General features: G+C 48.6%; 1 protein-coding gene across 2 annotated transcripts in view; it reads left to right on the top strand.

Moving 5' to 3' along the window:
- The first annotated feature begins 2461 nt into the window (after positions 1-2461).
- The window catches only part of EIF4ENIF1 (eukaryotic translation initiation factor 4E nuclear import factor 1), a 71057-nt gene continuing 50802 nt past the window's right edge, over positions 2462-22716 (top strand). For both annotated transcript variants that reach the window (XM_075322725.1, XM_075322732.1), the window contains exons 1-8: positions 2462-2664; positions 3813-3931; positions 6327-6400; positions 6480-6607; positions 13335-13624; positions 13717-13918; positions 14112-14278; positions 17501-17636. In XM_075322725.1, the coding sequence (XP_075178840.1) occupies positions 3842-3931; positions 6327-6400; positions 6480-6607; positions 13335-13624; positions 13717-13918; positions 14112-14278; positions 17501-17636 (1087 nt within the window). In that variant the 5' untranslated portion in view covers positions 2462-2664; positions 3813-3841. The remainder of the gene's footprint in view (positions 2665-3812; positions 3932-6326; positions 6401-6479; positions 6608-13334; positions 13625-13716; positions 13919-14111; positions 14279-17500; positions 17637-22716) is intronic.

Here is a 22716-nt window from a genome sequence, read left to right on the forward strand (position 1 = left end):
CAGTAGGTGTAAAAAGCAGAAGTGGTGCCCGTGTTTCTATTAGGGTGCATGCCGACGATCAGTATTTGCAGAGGTTTGGACACAGCATACATCAGCTGCGTCCAAAACGCTGCGTTGTACAGTACAAGCATAGTGGATGCATTACTAGAAATCCAATGCCCACTGTGCTTGTTTTTTTCCGCAGCAAACACTGACCTGTGGTGCATCTTTCCAGACCGCAGCATGTCAATTGTTTGCTGCGAATTTGCATGCGTCCTCCGTAAGGACAACACAAGCGAGAGACTGCAGCGCACTGAACCCTGATCATGGGTACAAGCAGCTGCAGTCTCCTGCGGAGGAGACGCACGGCCCTCCGGTCAGGACTTATACCCTTATACTTTTCCTCTGATTGTCCCACTCCTGGTTTTGGCTACAAATACTGAGGTAAAAACCTCACTAGATACTCACCGTGTGCACAGGGCCTCACACCCCACACGGCTGGGCAGTCGCCACATTACACAAGCTGTTAGGCTACTTTCACACTTGCGTCATTTGGCATCTGTCACAGTGCGTTGTGTGACGCATGTGACGGATGTGTTGTAAATAGTGTGATAATAAAGGCAACGGATTCCAGTGAAAAAACGCGTTTCGTTAAGCCGAGAGAGAGAGAGCGAGCCCCCATCATCACCGCACACACAGACACTACCGCCCCCATCATCACCGCACACACAGACACTACCGCCCCCATCATCACCGCACACACAGACACTACCGCCCCCATCATCACCGCACACACAGACACTACCGCCCCCATCATCACCGCACACACAGACACTACCGCCCCCATCATCACCGCACACACAGACACTACCGCCCCCATCATCACCGCACACACAGACACTACCGCCCCCATCATCACCGCACACACCGGCACTACCGCCCCCATCCTCATCACTGCACACACCAGCACTACCGCCCCCATCATTACCGCATACATCGGCACTACCGCCCCCATCATCACCGCACACACCAGCACTACCGCCCCCATCATCATCACTGCACACACCAGCACTACCGCCCCCATCATCACCGCACACACCAGCACTACCGCCCCCATCATCATCACTGCACACACCGGCACTACCGCCCCCATCATCATCATCATCAGTCCCGGGACTGTCGCATCTAATGGATGTGGCAATTCCGGGCGGCTGCTGGCTGATACTTTTAGGCTGGGGGGCTCCCCATAACGTGGGGCTCCCCATTCTGAGAATACCAGCCTTCAGCCGTGTGGCTTTACCTTGGCTGGTATCAAAATTGGGGGGGACCGCACGCCGTTTTTATTATTTTAGTGTACTGCACGATATAGATCCGCCCACTGGTGGCTGTGATTGGTTGCAGTGAGACAGCTGTCACTCAGCGTGGGGGCGTGTCTGACTGTAACCAATCATAGGCCCCGATGGGCGGCGGAAGCAGGGAATATGAGAAGGAATAATGAGCGGCCGGCATTTTCAAAAGAGAAGCCGCCAGAGCAGTGTGACAGCTGTGCAGCGCCACGCCGGTGATCGGTGAGTATGAGAGGGGGGTGAGAGGGAGAGCCCGACCGACAGAGAGAGACAGAGAGACCAGGAGTAATTTTAAACAATTTAGATTGTTCTGCTGGACATGCTGAGCATGCTCAGTAGAACATGCCGCTTAGCGCATAGCGTCGGACTCAACTACCATAGACAATCATTAGACACTTTAGCGGATTCCAAAGGAATCCGCCAAGGTTCTTTTTTTAACGACACCAAAAATGCTACATGCAGCGTTCCCTCCGCCCGACGCTGTGTCAAAATAACGACTCAGCGGCGGCCAGCGGTTGCAAAGCAGACACTTGCGTCACAGTGCGTCGCCAATACAAGTCTATGGAGAATAGCGCAGTCCGCTATTCGGCGGCAGCGGCGGATTGCGCTAAACGCAAGTGTGAAAGTACCATTAGCAATGTATTATTTTAGAGCCAATTTTGAAGGGATTCTCAGCGGACACAGCGCGGGTTACAAGTATGCCAATCATTCTGTGACCCAGCCAGAGGGATGAGCAGCATAGCCACCACTCCTGAGCAGTCACTGACTCCGGCCGCTATTGTACTGCGACACATCACATTCTCAGCAGGATATCCATTGGTGGCCAATGAGATCACTCGCCCACTAATAGCCATAACAGTGGAAGTGATCACACAACTATAGCGCTACCAGCACTGACCTACAGGGGGCGCTAACCAATACCAGTGGCCGGTTACAGAGCGGCCGGCGGAGCTCACATGGCCCCTATGTTGGGCTTTATTACACATATGACCCCGCCGGTGCCGGGACAGAGGAGGGGCCTCTTCCGGTTCCTATATAGCACAGACGCCCCCCGGCTGCGCCCTCACTTTCGCTTTGATGAAATCCACAGCATCATCCGCGTCACGTGATTAGTTGTTTGCCAGTAGTTAAGGGGTTAAACCTTCGCTTGGCACGCCCCGTGACGTCATCTTGTGACGTTGCACGTTCGGGGTCCTCTCGACGTAGGCGGCTTTCGGTGCCTGAGTTAACCGGGAGCTGAATATTTGCAGACCGGCGTGACGTGAGCCAAGAAGACAAAGAAGGCCCCGAAGCTCCCAGTAGAGAGCAGACCGGCGGAAAGAAGGGAGCCGCGGGGCCGGTACGTGCTGTGCGTTATGTGCGTGCTTTGCGTGCCGTGCGTAAGCGGCGTGTGTACGCGGCGGGGGGTATTAGAGGGAGGGGAACCGGGAGAGAGTGGGGGTGCACTCAGGTAAGATGGGGTAGTGCCGGCGGTAGGTGGGCAGGCACGGGCAGGTGCCAGGGCAGGCTGTGGTGGGTATACGCTGTGCCCGGTGTCTCCCCTGTGTGGACCCAGGCCTGTGGAGCCGGGGGCAGGTGCGGGCTGTGACTGGTCGTGGGCTCGGGTCCCCCCAGCAGCCGGGCCGCACTCGGCACCACTTAGTTTCTTTGAATTTTGTGAGGAGGCATTTGTTTGTGCTATTGTTTGCAGTTATCAGCCAATTAACGCTGGCTACAAACTGGTTTGTGTTGACTGGTCTTCCAGGAACTTGTCTGCCCACAAGATAACATTGTAATCTGTGGGAGGGGGCTTTCATTGACTTGTCACCTGTGCTCTCATCCCTGTAGTCATTGTGGGGGGCTTTCATAGCTTTGTCACGTGTTGTCACCACAGCTCGCATCTCTGGGGGGCGCTCACATTGCTTTTGTTACTTCTGTGGGGGTATTTACATTACTTTGTCTCTTGTTACCTTTTGTTGTCCTCTTTGGAGGGGGCTTTCATTTGTCACCTGTCTTTGTCCTCTGGAGGGTCCTGGGATGAATACAGCAATGAAAGCTGATTTTTAGGAAACTCCTCCCCTGCCTGCATTTGTTTTGTAAACACAAGCTGCTTTACTCCCTGTCTGCTGATCTGGAGGGGAGTCCAGGGGTTAGACCCCACTAAGTGCATATTGATGAGCTATTGTAAGGGTGGGTTAGAAGAGTGAGATGCTCATCTAAGTTTTAGTTGTGGGCCACCTCTGGCAGTGTGCACACTCACCCTCCCTGCATCCAGTACTGTCTCCGGCATCATTGGCAGCGTTGACGTCATGTTGTCACCGCTGCGGCTGGTCCTTGGCTCCTAGCACCTTGTGCTCTGTATTCTGGTAGAGCTGCTCAGCTCACCTTTATTTTCGGTGTATATACAGCTTGAAGACTCTCACATTGCTGTTTTATAGTTAGTGATATGTTTAGTTCGTCATATACTGGCTATTTTCATACTCCATATGTTTTGAACTCTCTCCTCAGGTGTGTATTGGCTTTTTGCCCTTGTCGGGATGGATCATAAAGAAGATTCGGACAGCAGAGATCTTTTTATAGACATCAGGAAGGCCCCCCGGAGCAAGTCTCATCACAGATACTCAAAAGTAAGGCGACTGCAATATTATGAAATGTGTATTTATGGACTTTTACTGCTAGTGATCTTCCTTTCTTCAGTAAGCCCCATTTGTGCAACCTTGCCTTAGTGTTTGCATTAACCTGTGATTATTCATTTTTTTTTTCTCCTGATATCCTGCTGTGAAGTAAAATAAGTTTTGTGGTGCTGGGCACTTTACAGTCACCAGTTGTATTATGTGTTAGGATTTTAAAGGTTACAGATGGCATTGAGCAAAAGATATTTGTAGGCTTCTTGTCTGGCAGCCACATTAGTCCGTGGCCACAGACCAGAGCTTTGTAAAGCACCCCCTACTTGCCAGCATCCACGGCACCTGTTGTGATAAAAGGGACTTGGCACAAAGTCCTGATTTGGCTGTGTGCATTCACAATGCCATACCAGACCTATTAATCAGGAGAAGCATCATGGATGGAGATGGGAGGCTTGCAGGTCTCTGGTGCACTGGCTGCTTAACCATGGTCGGCAGAATGTTTATGCTCAACTTACTATTGCTCTCAAAATGCCTGTGTAAGGCTCTGACCACACAGCCACACATTTTTGTTGTTTGGGGTCTGTTGCTTTTCACTTTCAATAATACTATATAATGGAGAAATGGATCATTACTATTGCCTTGATCCAACATCGAGGAGACTCCCACCATTTAGTTGTTTTCAGTGCTGTCTGGATATGAGTGGCCCCAGAACACTGCTTTATTAACTGTATGCCGATCATTGCCAAGAGCTCCAACTCTGCTCGTACTTAACCAATTTCTATGCAATGGCCACTAAACTGTGAACCGAAGGCACCATGCTGTTCTGACTCCCAACTATTTAGATTTACCCCCAGTGCTGGAGCTGAAAATGGCTGGCTGTTTTTTTTTCTGGACATTCTCTTTTTAAATAAAGCAAACTGGATGGCTCTTTTATATAGGGTTCTATCGGCATTCTTTAGAACGTGTTTTGGACCTTTTCTTGTTAGGGTACTAATACTTAATGTCACGCCACTACATAAATATAGCTGGGCAATATTAGAAAGATCCGATCAGCTCACAGTAAACATGTATCCCCTAATATAAGAATTCCTAAGCATTTTTATCATGTATTCTGCCACTTCTGTTATTCACTGTTAATATCCTTCTTGCAGAAGGCTTGGTCTGCACAAGCGTCACTTATCAGTCATTGCTTGACTGTGCTGACATCCTCTGTCCCCTACAACTAGTAATGCCTTGATCATTCATGATCTTGTAGAGGGGATATCTGAGAGATGGCAGAACACAGAATTATAAGCAGAGGGGGGAGATGCAGAGCCGCAATAGTAGTTACAATGGATACAGGGGTGCACAATTGTCAAGCAATGGCAACAGACAAGGGAGTCTTGCGCTTGACAGAATGACACTCACCCAAATGAATAAAAATTACAAAGTTTTATTCGTGCATAATTAAAACCATACAACAATACATAAAAATTGACACCACCATATAAACAAAGGGCCCCTTATGCACCTGAGTTCCTTAAATACATAATGGTATGAATCTTGCCAGAACCAAATAGCAGAGAAAGCTCCTAATAGAGCACAAAAAATATAGGGAAATATCTCAATACTATCAAAAATTGTAAGGTTGGATATGTCTACAAAACAACTATATGAACGTATAGAGGTGAAGCACATAATATACATGATGTACCAAAATATACATGATGTACCACAGATGACCACTCTTACTCCTGATGAAGCCCTGCTAGGCAACATGCTTTGGGTCGGGTCTCGTTTGCACCTTATCTTGCTGCTTAATATTTGCATCTCTCATTAATGTACTAGAATTGGCTCATTATCATATGCTTATGCTATTATTGATCTAGGCTAGGCTTTTTCTATACATTATCTGGTTATAGTGGGAATTTACATCTAGATTATATGCTTGCTGTGCTTCACCTCTATATGTTCATATAGTTTTGTAGACATTTATCCAACCTTGCATTTTTTTATAGTATTGAGATATTTCCCTATATTTTTTGTGCTCTATTAGGAGCTTTCTCTGCTTTTTGGTTCTGGCAAGATTTATACCATTATGTATTTCAGGAACGTTGGTGCATAAGGGGCTCTTGGTTTATATGGTGGTGTCAATTTTTATGTATTGTATGGTTTTTAATTATGCACTAATAAAACTTTGTAATTTTTATTCATTGAGTGAGTGCCATATTCTGTCAAGCAATTTTTCTCCCTTGTCAGAACACAGAATTATGAGAAAATGCTCCAGTACAATGGAGAATTCAAGTATTCATTAAAACACACATCAGGACTGCTAAATTTGACTCAACTTCGTTTTGCTATATGTATTTATTTGCTCTATAAGCAATGAAACCCTATCTTCTATTCCTCTTCACAGGAAGACCTTCTAGATATTAAAGAGCTTCCACACTCAAAACAGAGGCCGTCCTGTTTAGCAGATAAATATGACAGGTATGTAAAAAGTTACCTTTTGGATAAAGATTTGTTCTCCTTCCAGTCTTTGTAATGTTTTACTTCTGTTTGTAACTAGCGATGGTGTTTGGGATCCTGAAAAATGGCATGCATCTCTCTACCCAAATTCTGGTCGCAGTTCACCCATTGACGCCTTAAGAAAAGAATCTGACACAGAAAGAACTTCTCTTAAGCGGAGGATAGCAGGTAATGTATGCTAGCTTTAAATGTTGATGTTGTCCAATACATGCACTTTCTTTGTCGCTCCATTGGGAGACCCAGACAATTGGGTGTATAGCTTCTGCCTCCGGAGGCCACACAAAGTATTACACTTTAAAAAGTGTAACCCCTCCCCTCTGCCTATACACCCCCCCCCCCCCCCCCCCCCCCGTGCATCACGGGCTCCTCAGTTTTTATGCTTTGTGTTGAAGGAGGCAGACACATGCACGCAAGCTCCACAATTTAGTCAGCAGCAGCTGCTGACTATATCGGATGGAAGAAAAGAGGGCCCATAACAGGGCCCCCGGCATGCTCCCTTCTCACCCCACTCTGGTCGGCGGTGCTGTTAAGGTTGAGGTACCCATTGCGGGTACAAAGGCTGGAGCCACATGCTGTTTTCCTTCCCCATCCCTTAGGGGCTCTGGGTGAAGTGGGATCCTAACCGGTCACCATGCTCTGGGACCGGGCTCCCTCCGCAGCCCCTGGGGGAATCTGCTGGACAGGAGCCGGGTATCAGGGACAGGGCCCTGCTACTCTGAGGTACTCTGTGTCCCCTTGGGGACGGCGCATAGAGCGCCTGTGTAATGGACGCTACAGCAGCTGCTGGGTGTGCTGACCGCGCTTGTTTGCCGGCCGCGCTTATAACTTTAGTCCCCGGCTTTTGCGGCCTAGTACCGCATACTCCCGCCCCCGGGCCTGCCAGTCAGGGGTAAGGGCGGGACGCTGCACTGGATGTCAGCGCTGAGGGCTGGAGCATACTTTGTATCCTCCTCCCCCCTCACTGAGCACCGTGGGGCACCAGGTTCCCGCACTTTCTGAGGCACGCCCACGGCTCCCTCCTCCTCTCAGAACGCTGGCAGCCATTCCTTTCAGCACTTCTGACGCTGGAGAACTTCAGAGGGGAGACAACACCGAGCTCCACAGCTCTGGGAGGCCCAGGCAGGGAATCTGGTGGTCACACAACCGCTGAGGGCGGTCGGTAAGCCGCACCTGTTACTAGGTGCTGGCCCCCCTGGGTTCCGAAGTGTATATTTATATGCTTTATATTGTATACATTTACTCTGTACGGCCGCACTATTTGCTTTTGGCTATATACCCTCACTGATTGCTCTAAGAGGAGACAACAGCATGTCGTCCGCAAAAAGCAAGGGTGCCAAGGCACAGGCCTATTTTGCAACCTGTACCTCATGTGCGGCTATGCTACCTGCAGGTTCCACCTACCCTCATTGTGTGCAATGCTCGGCCCCTGTGACACTCACTCAGCCGGAGCCTCAGCCACCGGTGGGACCCTCGGCCCAGGTGGAACCACCTGTTGCCACTGTCCAGGTGACAGGGACAGAGTTTGCAGCATTCGCTGACAAACTTTCTGAGTCTATGGATAGATGGTCTGCTAAGATACTAGAAGCTTTGCAGTCCAGACCGGTAACACAGGCCCCGGGCACTGTTGAATCATTGCTCTCAGACCCCCCTCGGTCGGCGCAGCAAAGTGCTCCTGGGGCGACTCATAGGTCCCACGGTGAGGACTCCGACACGGACCGCAGTCCCAGACCGGCTAAGCGGGCTCGCTGGGAACTTCCCTCGACTTCATCACACTGCTCAGGGTCTCAGCATGAGGACTCTCTGGAGGATGAAGCGGAGGTGGCAGATCAGGGCTCTGATCCTGACGCCGCTCTCAACCTTGATACACCTGAAGGGGACGCCATAGTAAACGACCTTATAGCGTCCATCAATCAGGTGTTAGAACTTTCTCCTCCAGCTCCTCCGATTGAGGAGTCAGCTTCTCAGCAGGAGAAATTCCAATTTAGGTTTCCCAAACGTACACGGAGTGCGTTTCTTGATCACTCCAACTTCAGAGATACGGTCCAGAAACACCGAGCTTTTCCGGATAAGCGCTTTACTAAGCGCCTTAATGACACACGTTATCCCTTCCCCCCTGACGTAGTCAAGGGTTGGGCTCAGTGTCCCAAGGTGGATCCTCCAGTTTCTAGACTGGCGGCTAGATCCATAGTTGCGGTGGCAGATGGCTCATCACTCAAGGATGCCACTGACAGGCAGATAGATGGATTTCATCAGGAGCTCTATGAAGCTATAGGCGCGTCCTTTGCTCCGGCATTCGCAGCCGTATGGGCACTCCAAGCTATCTCAGCTTGTCAGTCTGAGATTAATGCAGTCACACGTGCCTCTACTCCGCAGGTTGTGTCCTTAACCTCTCAGGCGTCGGCGTTTGCGTCCTACGCCATGAATTCTGTCCTGGACTCTGCGAGCCGTACGGCGGTAGCATCCGCCAATTCAGTGGCAGTCCGCAGGGCCATGTGGCTACGTGAATGGAAGGCAGACTCTGCTTCCAAAAAGTTCTTAACTGGTTTGCCATTTTCTGGCGACCGCCTGTTTGGCGAGCAATTGGATGAAATCATTAAACAATCCAAGGGAAAGGACTCGTCCTTACCCCAGTCCAAACCAAACAGACCTCAACAACGGAAGGTACAATCGAGGTTTCGGTCCTTTCGGCCCTCAGCCAGGTCTCAATTCTCCTCGTCCAACAGGCCACAGAAGGGCCAGAGGAACTCCGATTCATGGCGGTCTAAGTCACGTCCTAAAAAGACCGCCGGAGGAACCGCTACCAAGGCGGCCTCCTCATGACTTTCGGTCTCCCCAAACCGCATCCTCGGTCGGTGGCAGGCTCTCCCGCTTTTGCGACGCCTGGTTGCCACATGTCCAAGACCGATGGGTGAGAGACATTCTGTCTCACGGTTACAGGATAGAGTTCAGCTCTCGTCCTCAGACTCGTTTCTTCAGAACATCTCCGCCCCCCGAGCGAGCCGATGCTCTTCTTCAGGCGGTGAGCACTCTGAAAGCAGAAGGAGTGGTGATCCCTGTCCCCCTTCAGCAATGGGGCCAAGGTTTTTACTCCAACTTGTTTGTGGTGCCAAAAAAGGACGGATCTTTCCGTCCCGTTCTGGACCTCAAACTGCTCAACAGACACGTGAAAACCAGGCGGTTCCGGATGGAATCTCTCCGCTCCGTCATTGCCTCAATGTCCCAAGGAGACTTCCTAGCATCCATCGACATCAGGGATGCTTATCTCCACGTGCCGATTGCACCAGAGCATCAGCGCTTCCTGCGTTTCGCCATCGGAGACGAACACCTTCAGTTCGTGGCACTGCCTTTCGGCCTGGCGACAGCCCCACGGGTCTTCACCAAGGTCATGGCAACAGTGGTAGCAGTCCTACACTCTCAGGGACACTCAGTGATCCCTTACTTAGACGATCTTCTTGTCAAGGCCCCCTCTCGGGTGGCATGCCAACACAGCCTGAACTTTGCTCTGGAGACTCTCCAGAGATTCGGGTGGATCATCAATTTCCCAAAGTCAAAATTGACACCGACCCAATCGCTGACATATCTTGGGATGGAGTTTCATACTCTCTCAGCGATAGTGAAACTTCCGCTGGACAAACCGCGTTCACTACGGACAGGGGTGCAATCTCTCCTTCGAGCCCAGTCGCACCCCTTGAGGCGCCTCATGCACTTCCTAGGGAAGATGGTGGCAGCAATGGAGGCAGTTCCATTTGCGCAGTTTCATCTGCGTCCACTTCAATGGGACATTCTCCGCAAATGGGACAGGAAGTCGACGTCCCTCGACAGGAACGTCTCCCTTTCTCGGGCAGCCAAGGCCTCCCTTCAGTGGTGGCTTCTCCCTACTTCTTTGTCGAAGGGGAAATCATTCCTGCCCCCATCCTGGGCTGTGGTCACGACGGACGCGAGTCTGTCAGGGTGGGGAGTGGTCTTCCTCCACCACAGGGCTCAGGGTACCTGGACTCCGACAGAGTCCTCCCTTCAGATCAATGTTCTGGAGATAAGGGCAGTGTATCTAGCCCTAAAAGCGTTCCAGCCGTGGCTGGAAGGCAGGCAGATCCGAATTCAGTCAGACAACGCCACGGCGGTGGCATACATCAACCACCAAGGCGGCACTCGCAGTCGGCAAGCCTTCCAGGAAGTTCGGCGGATTCTGCTGTGGGTGGAAGCCACAGCCTCCACCATCTCCGCAGTTCACATCCCGGGCGTAGAAAACTGGGAAGCAGATTTTCTCAGTCGCCAGGGCATGGACGCAGGGGAATGGTCTCTTCACCCGGACGTGTTTCAAGAGATCTGTTGCCGCTGGGGGAAGCCGGACGTCGACCTAATGGCGTCTCGGCACAACAACAAGGTCCCGGCATTCATGGCACGGTCTCAAGATCACAGAGCTCTGGCGGCAGACTCCTTAGTTCAGGATTGGTCGCAGTTTCGACTGCCTTATGTCTTTCCTCCTCTGGCACTGCTGCCCAGAGTGTTACGCAAGATCAGGTCCGACTGCCGCCGCGCCATCCTCGTCGCCCCAGACTTGCCGAGGAGGTCGTGGTACCCGGATCTGTGGCATCTCACGGTGGGCACTACCAGACCGACCAGACTTGCTGTCTCAAGGGCCATTTTTTCCATCTGAATTCTGCGACCCTCAATCTGACTGTGTGGCCATTGAGTCCTGGATCCTAGCGTCTTCAGGGTTATCTCAAGTCATTGCCACTATGAGACAGGCCAGGAAACCAACGTCCGCCAAGATCTACCACAGGACGTGGAGGATCTTCTTATCCTGGTGCTCTGATCAGGGTTTTACTCCCTGGCCATTTGCCTTGCCCGCTTTTCTATCCTTCCTTCAATCCGGAATGGAAAAGGGTTTGTCTCTCGGCTCTCAAGGGACAAGTCTCGGCGCTCTCTGTGTTTTTTCAAAAGCGTCTAGCCAGGCTTCCGCAGGTACGCACGTTCCTGCAGGGGGTTTGCCACATAGTCCCTCCTTACAAGCGTCCGCTAGAACCCTGGGATCTGAACAGGGTGCTAACGACCCTTCAGAAACCACCTTTCGAGCCAATGAGGGCTATTTCTCTTTCACGCCTTTCGCAGAAGGTGGTCTTCCTAGTGGCAGTCACATCACTTCGGAGAGTGTCTGAGCTAGCTGCACTGTCATGCAAAGCCCCCTTCCTGGTGTTTCACCAGGACAAGGTGGTTCTGCGTCCGGTTTCGGATTTTCTCCCTAAGGTGGTATCCCCTTTTCATCTCAATCAGGATATCTCCTTACCTTCTCTTTGCCCTCATCCAGTTCACCAATGTGAAAAGGATTTGCACTTGTTAGATCTTGTGAGAGCACTCAGACTCTACATTTCTCGTACGGCGCCCCTGCGCCGCTCGGACGCGCTCTTTGTCCTTGTCGCTGGCCAGCGTAAGGGTTCGCAGGCTTCCAAGTCAACCTTGGCTCGGTGTATCAAGGAACCAATTCTTGAAGCCTACCGTTCTTCTGGGCTTCCGGTTCCTTCAGGGCTGAAAGCCCATTCTACCAGAGCCGTGGGTGCGTCCTGGGCATTGCGGCACCAGGCTACGGCTCAGCAGGTGTGTCAGGCGGCTACCTGGTCGAGTCTGCACACTTTCACGAAACACTATCAGGTGCATACCTACGCTTCGGCAGATGCCAGCCTAGGTAGGCGAGTCCTTCAGGCGGCGATTGCCCACCTGTAGGAAGGGGCCGTTTTACGGCTCTTTTACCGAGGTATTCTTTTACCCACCCAGGGACTGCTTTTGGACGTCCCAATTGTCTGGGTCTCCCAATGGAGCGACAAAGAAGGGAATTTTGTTTACTTACCGTAAATTCCTTTTCTTCTAGCTCCAATTGGGAGACCCAGCACCCGCCCCTGTTCCCTTCGGGCTGTTGTTCTTTGTGTACACATGTTGTTCATGTTGAATTGTTCTTGGTTCATGGTTTTCAGTTCTCCGAACATCCTTCGGATTGAATTTACCTTAGACCAATTTATAAGTTTCCTCCTTCCTGCTTTTGCACCAAAACTGAGGAGCCCGTGATGCACGGGGGGGGTGTATAGGCAGAGGGGAGGGGTTACACTTTTTAAAGTGTAATACTTTGTGTGGCCTCCGGAGGCAGAAGCTATACACCCAATTGTCTGGGTCTCCCAATTGGAGCTAGAAGAAAAAGGAATTTACGGTAAGTAAACAAAATTCCCTTCTTTGAGAACCAAAAACAGAAAAAATTGTAAGATTTTCACATTGACGGAAAATATTGGACAGGTACAATCAATGTTACTGCATTAGACATATTGTGTGTTTGTGGCTAGCTCATACATTTCGGGCTCAAAACATAAAGTTCTGAATGTGCAGTTCACAGGTACTACTTATGCCAATGGCCTCACACAAATTTTTACACATTCATTTAAAACTGAGACCAAACGTTATTAATAATAATTTTAATCTTTGTGAATTAACTTTTTATTGTGACAGCACATATTCTGTAGAGTGTTTAACAAAGTTGGTGGTAGCACGGACTTTTATTCTCGGCTGGTTCACCGAAGGCTGACCATAGTCCATCTTTTTCTCTCTGCCACTTAGTTTCCCTCCAACCCCCTAAGTCTCCCTGATATGTAAAGTAAATTGTCCAATGCTGCACCCCTGCCTCAAATTAGTGCTGAAGTTTGCACTTAAAATATTTTATTTTTTTTCACTTAGAATATCAACCAAGATCTTGTTTGACTTTTGTTGCCATGGCAAACTTTATGCATTTTTGACTCCTTACAATGACTTTTTGGCAAAATCTCCTCCTGTGCATATGACACAATGCAGGTTTGTGAAAATGTATGTAATTTATTGCTTTTTATTTATGTATTTGTAATTGTTGCTTCTTTAGACCCCAGAGAGCGTGTTAAGGAGGATGACCTTGATGTAGTTCTCAGCCCACAGAGGAGAAGTTTTGGTGGAGGTTGTCATGTGACTGCTGCCGTAGGCTCGCGTAGAGCTGGAAGCCCACTAGATAATAAGGAAAATGAGAGCTTACGTCTCGCTGGTGGCCGAAGGATTGGTAGTGGGAGAATTGCTGCTAGAGGATTTGACCGTGACTTGCGTGGTGGAGAAAAAGATGGTAGAGAACCTCGAGATGGAAGAGAGCGAGAAAAGGAGTACAAGGATAAACGCTTCCGGGTTAGATCATTTACTCTTTATTCATGGGCTGTTTTCTGAGGTTTGGTGTTTGTTTATCATGGTGAAGTTTTGTCTTTTTTTTGTTTTAACAGCGAGAGTATGGCGATAGCAAGAGAGTCTTTGGTGAACGAAGGAGAAATGACTCTTACACCGAAGAGGAGCCAGAGTGGTTTTCTGCTGGACCCACAAGCCAGTCAGAGACGATAGAACTTACAGGATTTGATGACAAAATTCTAGAGGAGGATCATAAGGGAAGAAAGAGAACGCGAAAGCGAGTGTCTTCTGTAAAGGAAGGCAAGTCAAGGAATACTTCTTAAGATTGAGCCCTCATATTGATGTTACAAAACTGTAGTTTCTACATTTTGGGGTTTTTTTTTTTTTTTTTTTTTCTTCTTTAAATCCGCTTGTCAGAACATTTTAGTAATGTGTTTGCAGTTAAGTAAATTAACTCGCAGTATGATCAGTCTAACTTCCTTTTTGTTCCCAGGATTTGAATGCAATGGAGCAGTCCTGGAGGAGGAGGCACCTCTTCCTCCAGAATCTACCGTCGACCAGGAGGTGCCCCGAGAGGCCAGTCTGCAAGAACCAGGACCTGGAGAATTTGACTTTAACGAATTTTTTAACCTAGACAAGAGTGTGCCTGGCCTGGCTTCGGTGAGTCTCCTATAATAAAATGCACATGGCTTCCATGAAAGCCAAGATTCAAAGGGAATGTGTCATACTCTTCAGAAAATAACCTATTTAATGTAGTTTTTATTTTTAAAACTTCATTTCACTATAGTCTCGAGGGGAAAAAAAATGTAACTAGTAGTTTAGCTTTGGACTCTGGTGCATACTGTTCTGTATGTATAAAACAGGATCACATCATTAAACATGGTTGAAGGTCACAGCTCCCTTCCTCCCTGCACAACGACACCTTCACAGATCAGAAAACTCTCCCATGGAAATCGATGAATAGCTGCCGTCCACATGACAGCAATAAAGCAAATCTATAAATGATCAGGCAAAATGGCCGAAAAATTCCAATCTGAACAATAAAAATTGTTAGAAATATATTTTATAAAAAAATTAATACATAAATGATGCATTCCCTTTAAAGTTTCTTCTTTAATGGGTGTGAAGAAAGTGTGGTATCTGGTAATATTCACTTAACCCCATCTGTGAGTTGGGGCATATTCGAAAAGTTAATACTTGTAATCCGTCCAGTCATTCTAATTGGCAATAGAGATGAGCGAACCTCGGGCTCGGGGCTTGGAAAATGACGTGAAAATCACCCTGGTAAGTATCGCAGTGTGCTGGTGTCTGAGTGATGAGCAGCATTGTGCGCACTGCAAGAAGTGTGTGATTGGCTCAAACTTGGCTTACATTCTGCGTTCTATTATAAAAACAAAAAAGTGAGCCGGACTATGAGATGGTATACATGCTGCTTGTAAGCTCATGTTCACACTGGCCATAAGACAAAGAAAAACCAAAGACAATAATAAGGACATATACCCTGCTGTAACTGAATAAAAGCATGGTGCATATAAACATAGGAAACACGTTTTTGATCAAAAAAAGCATAAAGCCATCCCACCACGTCATGGTGTGCCTATTCAGGACAGTACCTACACTCTCAAATATTAAAACCTCACCATGGGTCAAAATAGGCCTCAATGTGAATAAGAGCTGAGTGACCGGGTCCCAACAGCACACAGCTATGGGATGCACAGAATGAAATGCCCAACTCACTGTGAAGGGGCCACACTCTATTACAAGGGACTACATAAAAACAAAAAAGTGTACAATGTATTGTTCACTAAGAAATTACCAAAAAAAAACAGCACCCACCTTCGGAATTTTATTTATTTATTTTGCTGTGGGCATAAAGCAAAACCCTTCTGGAGGTCTGTTTTTGTTTTAAATTCCTTCGTGAGCATTACATCTTAGAATGGAAGTCGGATTTAGGCCGATCACCCATTTCTTGCAGCGTGCACAGTGCTGTGCATCACTGACACCAGCACAGTGTGATACTCACCAGGGTGATTTTTTTTTTTTTTTTTTTTTTCACGTCATTTTCTAAACTTAGGCTATGTTCACACTAGAAAAATGATTTTTCTTAAGAAATTTCTTAAGAAATTTCTTAAGAGTGCACCTGTGTTAAAAAACGCACCAAAAACGCACCTGCGTTTTAGGTCCGTTTTAGGTCCGTTTTAGGTCCGTTTTAGGTCCGTTTTTACCGCTGGTTGCTCCCTGCGTTATTGTGCCAATTATCTATGGCAAAAAACGCAGTTAGCTGCAGAAAAGAAGTGACATGCTCATTCTTTTTCTTAAGAAAATCTACTGAAAGAATTTTCTTAAGAAAAAAACGCAGTGTGTGCACAGCTAATTTTTTTTGCCATAGGTTTTGCTGGGGAATGTCTGCAGAAAGGTTACAAGAATTTCTCAAGAAATTTCTGCAGCAAAAACGGACCAAAAACGGACCAAAAACGCAGGTAAAAAACGCAGTGTGTGAACACAGCCTAAAGGCTATGTTCACACACTGCGTTTTTTACCTGCGTTTTGGGTCCGTTTTGGGTCCGTTTTTGCTGCAGAAATTTCTTGAGAAATTCTTGTAACCTTTCTGCAGACATTCCCCAGCAAAACCTATGGCAAAAAAAATTAGCTGTGCACACACTGCGTTTTTTTCTTAAGAAAATTCTTTCAGTAGATTTTCTTAAGAAAAAGAATGAGCATGTCACTACTTTTCTGCAGCTAACTGCGTTTTTTGCCATAGATAATTGGCACAATAACGCAGGGAGCAACCAGCGGTAAAAACGGACCTAAAACGGACCTAAAACGGACCTAAAACGGACCTAAAACGCAGGTGCGTTTTTGGTGCGTTTTTTAACACAGGTGCACTCTTAAGAAATTTCTTAAGAAATTTCTTAAGAAAAATCATTTTTCTAGTGTGAACATAGCCTAAGCCCGAGGTTCGCTCATCTTTAATCAACAGCACATGAAGTTATAGAATTTTTAATAGCTTTTTTTGGGATATGTTAGTTTTTGTTAAACTTTACATGTCCACTTCTAATGCGTTTTGCAATGAATGAGGCTCTGTTAAAAATAAAGGGTAACTGAAGCCATCTGTTAACAGATACGGTTTTTACATCTGCAAAACTGGGCACTCATGTTTTGAATGTGCCCTAAAAAGTGGTCTTTCACTTGGTGTGCACTTGTGGTGGCTAATCACGTGTGCACTTGTGGTGTGGGTTTAATTGTGGCAGATTTTTCTTTCTTTTTTTTTTTTTTTTTTTTTTTTTCTTTAAACCTGGCTTGATATCTCACTGCTCATTTCCATATCCCCCAAAGGTTTCTGACATTGCATTTTGCCTTTTTAAGGCTGTACCGTGTCACATTTATGCTGTCCCTATTCTTGTAGTGCATAGTATACTGATTTTAGAACGGCTTGTTGTAGTGTGGTTTATTGCTTGGCTTTAATCACCTTTTGCTCTGCCATACAGTTATGTTCTGTAAAACTTTATTTGCGTTTTGGCTCGGTGGCATCTCTGCTAATTTTTACCCCATGTTTGGGGTTGGTTGCTTGTTGTTTCTCTTAAACTGCTGGTTTGGTCTTTGAGTTGTGCTCCTTCACATGAGATGTGGTCTGCATAGTGGAAGGATCTTGATTTGTAGTTTGCAGACTTTCTACACTTTTCATGTTGACTTCTGATGTGGGTTATTTGGTGGGAATTAAAAGCTGCTGCAAATTAAAGGACTTCGCACTCAGAGCAGATATTCTGCAGCTAAAGAACATTCCCGTCACCTACAAGTAAGTGAAACGCAATTGCAGCTCAAGATCCCAGTCTTCCATTGACTGTCACTTATGAGACTGACCTGGCATCTTTCTTTCTACAGATGATTGAGGATGTGTTGGGGGAGGGTTCAGTATCTGCTAGCAGATTCAGCAGATGGTTCTCAAATCACAGTCACTCTGGAAGTCGGTCCAGCAGTCTGAGGTCCACGCCCCATGAGGAGCTAGAGAGTCTAGCAGGTAAGGCATCAAATGTGCTTGTGAAGAATGTGCTGTTTAACAAAATATTTACATTTAATCTTTCTTTGTCGCTCCATTGGGAGACCCAGACAATTGGGTGTATAGCTTCTGCCTCCGGAGGCCACACAAAGTATTACACTTTAAAAAGTGTAACCCCTCCCCTCTGCCTATACACCCTCCCGTGCCTCACGGGCTCCTCCAGTTTTATGCTTTGTTGGCGGTCTAAGTCACGTCCTCCAAAGACCGCCGGAGGCGTCTCCAAGGCGGCCTCCTCATGACTTTCGGCCTCCCCAAACCGCATCCTCGGTCGGTGGCAGGCTCTCCCGCTTTGGCGACGCCTGGTGGCCACATGTCCAAGACCGATGGGTGAGAGACATTCTGTCTCACGATTACAGGATAGAGTTCAGCTCTCGTCCTCCGACTCGTTTCTTCAGAACATCTCCGCCCCCCGAGCGAACCGATGCACTTTTTCAGGCGGTGAACACTCTGAAGACAGAAGGAGTTGTGATCCCAGTTCCCCTTCAGGAACGTGGTCGCGGTTTTTACTCCAACTTGTTCGTGGTGCCAAAAAAGGACGGATCTTTCCGTCCCGTTTTGGACCTCAAACTGCTCAACAGACACGTGAGAACCAGACGGTTTCGCATGGAATCTCTCCGCTCTGTCATCGCTTCGATGTCCCAAGGAGACTTCCTAGCATCAATCGACATCAGGGATGCTTATCTCCATGTGCCGATCGCACCAGAGCATCAACGCTTCCTGCGTTTTGCCATCGGGGACTAACACCTTCAGTTTGTGGCACTGCCTTTCAGCCTGGCGACAGCCCCACGGGTCTTCACCAAGGTCATGGCATCCGTTGTGGCAGTCCTACACTCTCAGGGCCACTCGGTGATCCCTTACTTAGACGATCTCCTAGTCAAGGCACCCTCCCGGGTGGCATGTCAACACAGCCTGACCGTTGCTCTGGAGACTCTCCAGAGGTTCGGGTGGATCATCAATTTCCCAAAGTCAAAATTGACTCCGACCCAGTCACTGACTTACCTCGGGATGGAGTTTCATACTCTCTCAGCGATAGTCAAGCTACCGCTGGACAAACAGCGTTTGCTGCAGACAGGGGTGCACTCTCTTCTTCGGGCCCAGTCACACCCTTTTGAGGCGCCTTATGCACTTCCTGGGAAAGATGGTGGCAGCAATGGAGGCAGTCCCCTTTGCGCAGTTTCATCTGCGTCCACTCCAATGGGACATTCTCCGCAAATGGGACAGGAGGTCGACGTCCCTAGACAGGAACGTCTCTCTCTCTGGCAGCCAAAACCTCTCTTCAGTGGTGGCTTCTTCCCACTTCTCTGTCGAAGGGAAAATCCTTCCTGCCCCCATCCTGGGCTGTGGTCACGACGGACGCGAGTCTGTCAGGGTGGGGAGCGGTTTTTCTCCACCACAGGGCTCAGGGAACCTGGACTCCGACAGAGTCCTCCCTTCAGATCAATGTTCTGGAGATAAGGGCAGTGTATCTAGCCCTAAAAGCGTTCCATCGGTGGCTGGAGGGCAGGCAGATCCGCATACAGTCGGACAACACCACGGCGGTCGCGTACATCAACCACCAGGGCGGCACGCGCAGCCGTCAAGCCTTCCAAGAAGTGCGGCGGATTCTGCTGTGGGCGGAGGCCACAGCCTCCACCATCTCCGCAGTTCACATCCCGGGCGTAGAAAACTGGGAAGCAGACTTTCTCAGTCGCCAGGGCATGGACGCAGGGGAATGGTCTCTTCACCCGGACGTGTTTCAAGAGATCTGTTGCCGCTGGGGAACGCCGGACGTCGATCTCATGGCGTCTCGGCACAACAACAAAGTCCCGGCATTCATGGCACGGTCTCAGGATCACAGAGCTCTGGCGGCGGACGCATTAGTTCAGGACTGGTCGCAGTTTCGACTGCCTTATGTATTTCCTCCTCTGGCAATGCTGCCCAGAGTGTTACGCAAGATCAGGTCCGACTGCCGCCGCGCCATCCTAGTCGCTCCAGACTGGCCGAGGAGGTCGTGGTACCCGGATCTGTGGCACCTCACGGTGGGTCAACCGTGGGCACTCCCAGACCGACCAGACTTGCTATCTCAAGGGCCATTTTTCCATCTGAATTCTGCGGCCCTCAACCTGACTGTGTGGCCATTGAGTCCTGGCTCCTAGCGTCCTCAGGGTTATCTCAAGATGTCATTGCCACTATGAGACAGGCCAGGAAACCAACGTCCGCCAAGATCTATCATAGGGCTTGGAGGATCTTCTTATCCTGGTGCTCTGATAAGGGTTTTACCCCCTGGCCGTTTGCCTTACCCACTTTTCTTTCTTTCCTTCCTTCAATCCGGAATGGACAAGGGTTTGTCTCTCGGCTCTCTCAAGGGACAAGTATCGGCGCTTTCCGTGTTTTTTCAAAAACGTCTAGCCAGGCTTCCGCAGGTCCGCACGTTCCTGCAGGGAGTTTGCCACATAGTCCCACCTTACAAGCGGCCGCTGGAACCCTGGGATCTTAACAGGGTTCTAAGGGCTCTTCAGAAACCACCTTTCGAGCCGCTGCGGGATGTCTCTCTATCACGTCTTTCGCAGAAGGTGGCTTTTCTAGTGGCAGTTACATCGCTCCGTAGAGTGTCGGAACTTGCAGCGCTGTCATGCAAAGCCCCCTTCCTGGTTTTTCACCAGGATAAGGTGGTTCTGTGTCTGGTCCCAGAATTTCTCCCTAAGGTGGTATCTCCTTTTCATCTCAATCAGGATATCTCCTTACCTTCTTTTTGTCCTCATCCAGTTCACCAATGTGAAAAGGAGTTGCACTTGTTAGATCTAGTGAGAGCACTCCGGCTCTACGTGTCTCGCACGGCGCCACTGCGCCGTTCTGATGCGCTCCTTGTCGCTGGCCAGCGTAAGGGGTCGCAGGCTTCCAAGTCAACCTTGGCTCGGTGGATCAAGGAACCGATTTTTGAAGCCTACCGTTCTTCTGGGCTTCCGATTCCTTCAGGGCTGAAAGCCCATTCTACCAGAGCCGTGGGTGCGTCCTGGGCATTGCGGCACCGGGCTACGGCTCAGCAGGTGTGCCAGGCGGCTACCTGGTCTAGTCTGCACACTTTCACAAAACACTATCAGGTGCATACCTATGCTTCGGCAGATGCCAGTCTAGGTAGGCGAGTCCTTCAGGCGGCGGTTGCCCACCTGTAAGAGAGGGCCGTTTCCGGCTCTTTTTATCGGGGTATTCTTTTACCCACCCAGGGACTGCTTTTGGACGTCCCAATTGTCTGGGTCTCCCAATGGAGCGACAAAGAAGAAGGGAATTTTGTTTACTTACCGTAAATTCCTTTTCTTCTAGCTCCTATTGGGAGACCCAGCACCCGCCCCTGTTCCCTTCGGGCTGTTTGTTCTTTTGTGTACACATGTTGTTCATGTTGAATTGTTCCTTTGGTTCATGGTTTCAGTTCTCCGAACATCCTTCGGATTGAATTTACCTTAGACCATTTATAAGTTTCCTCCTTCCTGCTTTTGCACCAAAACTGAGGAGCCCGTGAGGCACGGGAGGGTGTATAGGCAGAGGGGAGGGGTTACACTTTTTAAAGTGTAATACTTTGTGTGGCCTCCGGAGGCAGAAGCTATACACCCAATTGTCTGGGTCTCCCAATAGGAGCTAGAAGAAAAGGAATTTACGGTAAGTAAACAAAATTCCCTTCTTTGGTGGCTTTTTTTTCTCTTTAAGTAAACCTTTATTTATTGTTTTGAGAGGTTAAAGGGGTATGCTGATGAGCCCTGCAGAATGCTTTAAGCATATGAAAGGTCCTGCAATTATAACCCCTGCTGATAGTACTTGGGTCTCATGTATCACATGTGCATTTTGAACCAGGACACAATAACCCTGATTCAAGGCCAGGGATTTTTCTCGCAAGTCTTAAGGTACCGTCACACATAACAAGATCGCTAGTGAGATCGCAGCTGAGTCACGATTTCTGTGACGCAGTAGCGATCCCGTTAGCGATCTCGTTATGTGTGACACCTACCAGCGATCAGGCCCCTGCTGTGAGATCTCTGGTCCAGAGGTTCCCAACTCCAGTCCTCAAGGCACACCAACAGTGCATGTTTTCAGGATTTCCTTAGTATTGCACAGGTGATAATTTAATCACCTGCAAAGGTGCTGAATCCAACACCCATGCAATGCTAAAGAAATCCTGAAAACATGCACTGTTGGTGTGCCTTGAGGACTGGAGTTGGGAACCTCTGCTAGTCGTTGCAGAATGGCCCAGGCCATTTTCTTCAAAGGCGATGTCCTGCTGGGCAGGACACATCACTGTGTGACAGGGTCACAGTGACTGCTGAGATCGCTATACAGGTCGCTACTGCGCCCTGTATAGTTACTGCGTCGCTGGTAAGATCTGACTGTGTGACATCTCACCTGCAACCTCCCAGCGACTTACTGCAATCCCAATCAGGTCGCATCGTTTTCGGGATGGCTGGTAAGTCATTGTGTGTGACTGGGCTTTTAATGAGGGGGTGTGATACAGTCAGACCCACCAGAGTTATGGATAGGTGCACAGTGCCAGAAATCTCACTCCAGTTTAGGACTCGAGATTTCTAGTATACAGCATGAAATCGTCATGAATTGGATGAGCTATGGCATCATGCACCCGGCCCAGCTTTGGACGATGTGGGGGAAAAAAGGTGTGAGGACTCAAGTCGCAAAATGTTGCATCAAAACGTTGCTACTTTTTACACTAGAATTTTGTCATGAAGGCTTTTATTTGGGCCTACTGAGAGTGAAGTTAGAAGAAGAAGAAAAAAAAAAACGGCAAGCAACCATTTCTGCTAGTCCCCTTTAACTGCAATGGCCATTTCTCTGTATTTCCTGCTCAGCTTGGTCATTGGGCGTAAAATGGAAAGGAAGTGTCTTATCCTTTGACTATTAAAGGGAACCTGTCAGGTGCACTATGCACCAAGATCCACGAGCAGTTCTGGGTGCATATTGCTAATCCCTGCCTAACCGTCCCTGTATACACAAGCATAGATAAAGATCTTTAGAAAAAGTATTTCTAGAGATCCTTTTATAATATGCTAATGAGGCCAGC

Source organism: Anomaloglossus baeobatrachus, chromosome 1 (genome assembly GCF_048569485.1).
Source record: "Anomaloglossus baeobatrachus isolate aAnoBae1 chromosome 1, aAnoBae1.hap1, whole genome shotgun sequence".
Lineage (NCBI taxonomy): Eukaryota > Metazoa > Chordata > Amphibia > Anura > Aromobatidae > Anomaloglossus > Anomaloglossus baeobatrachus.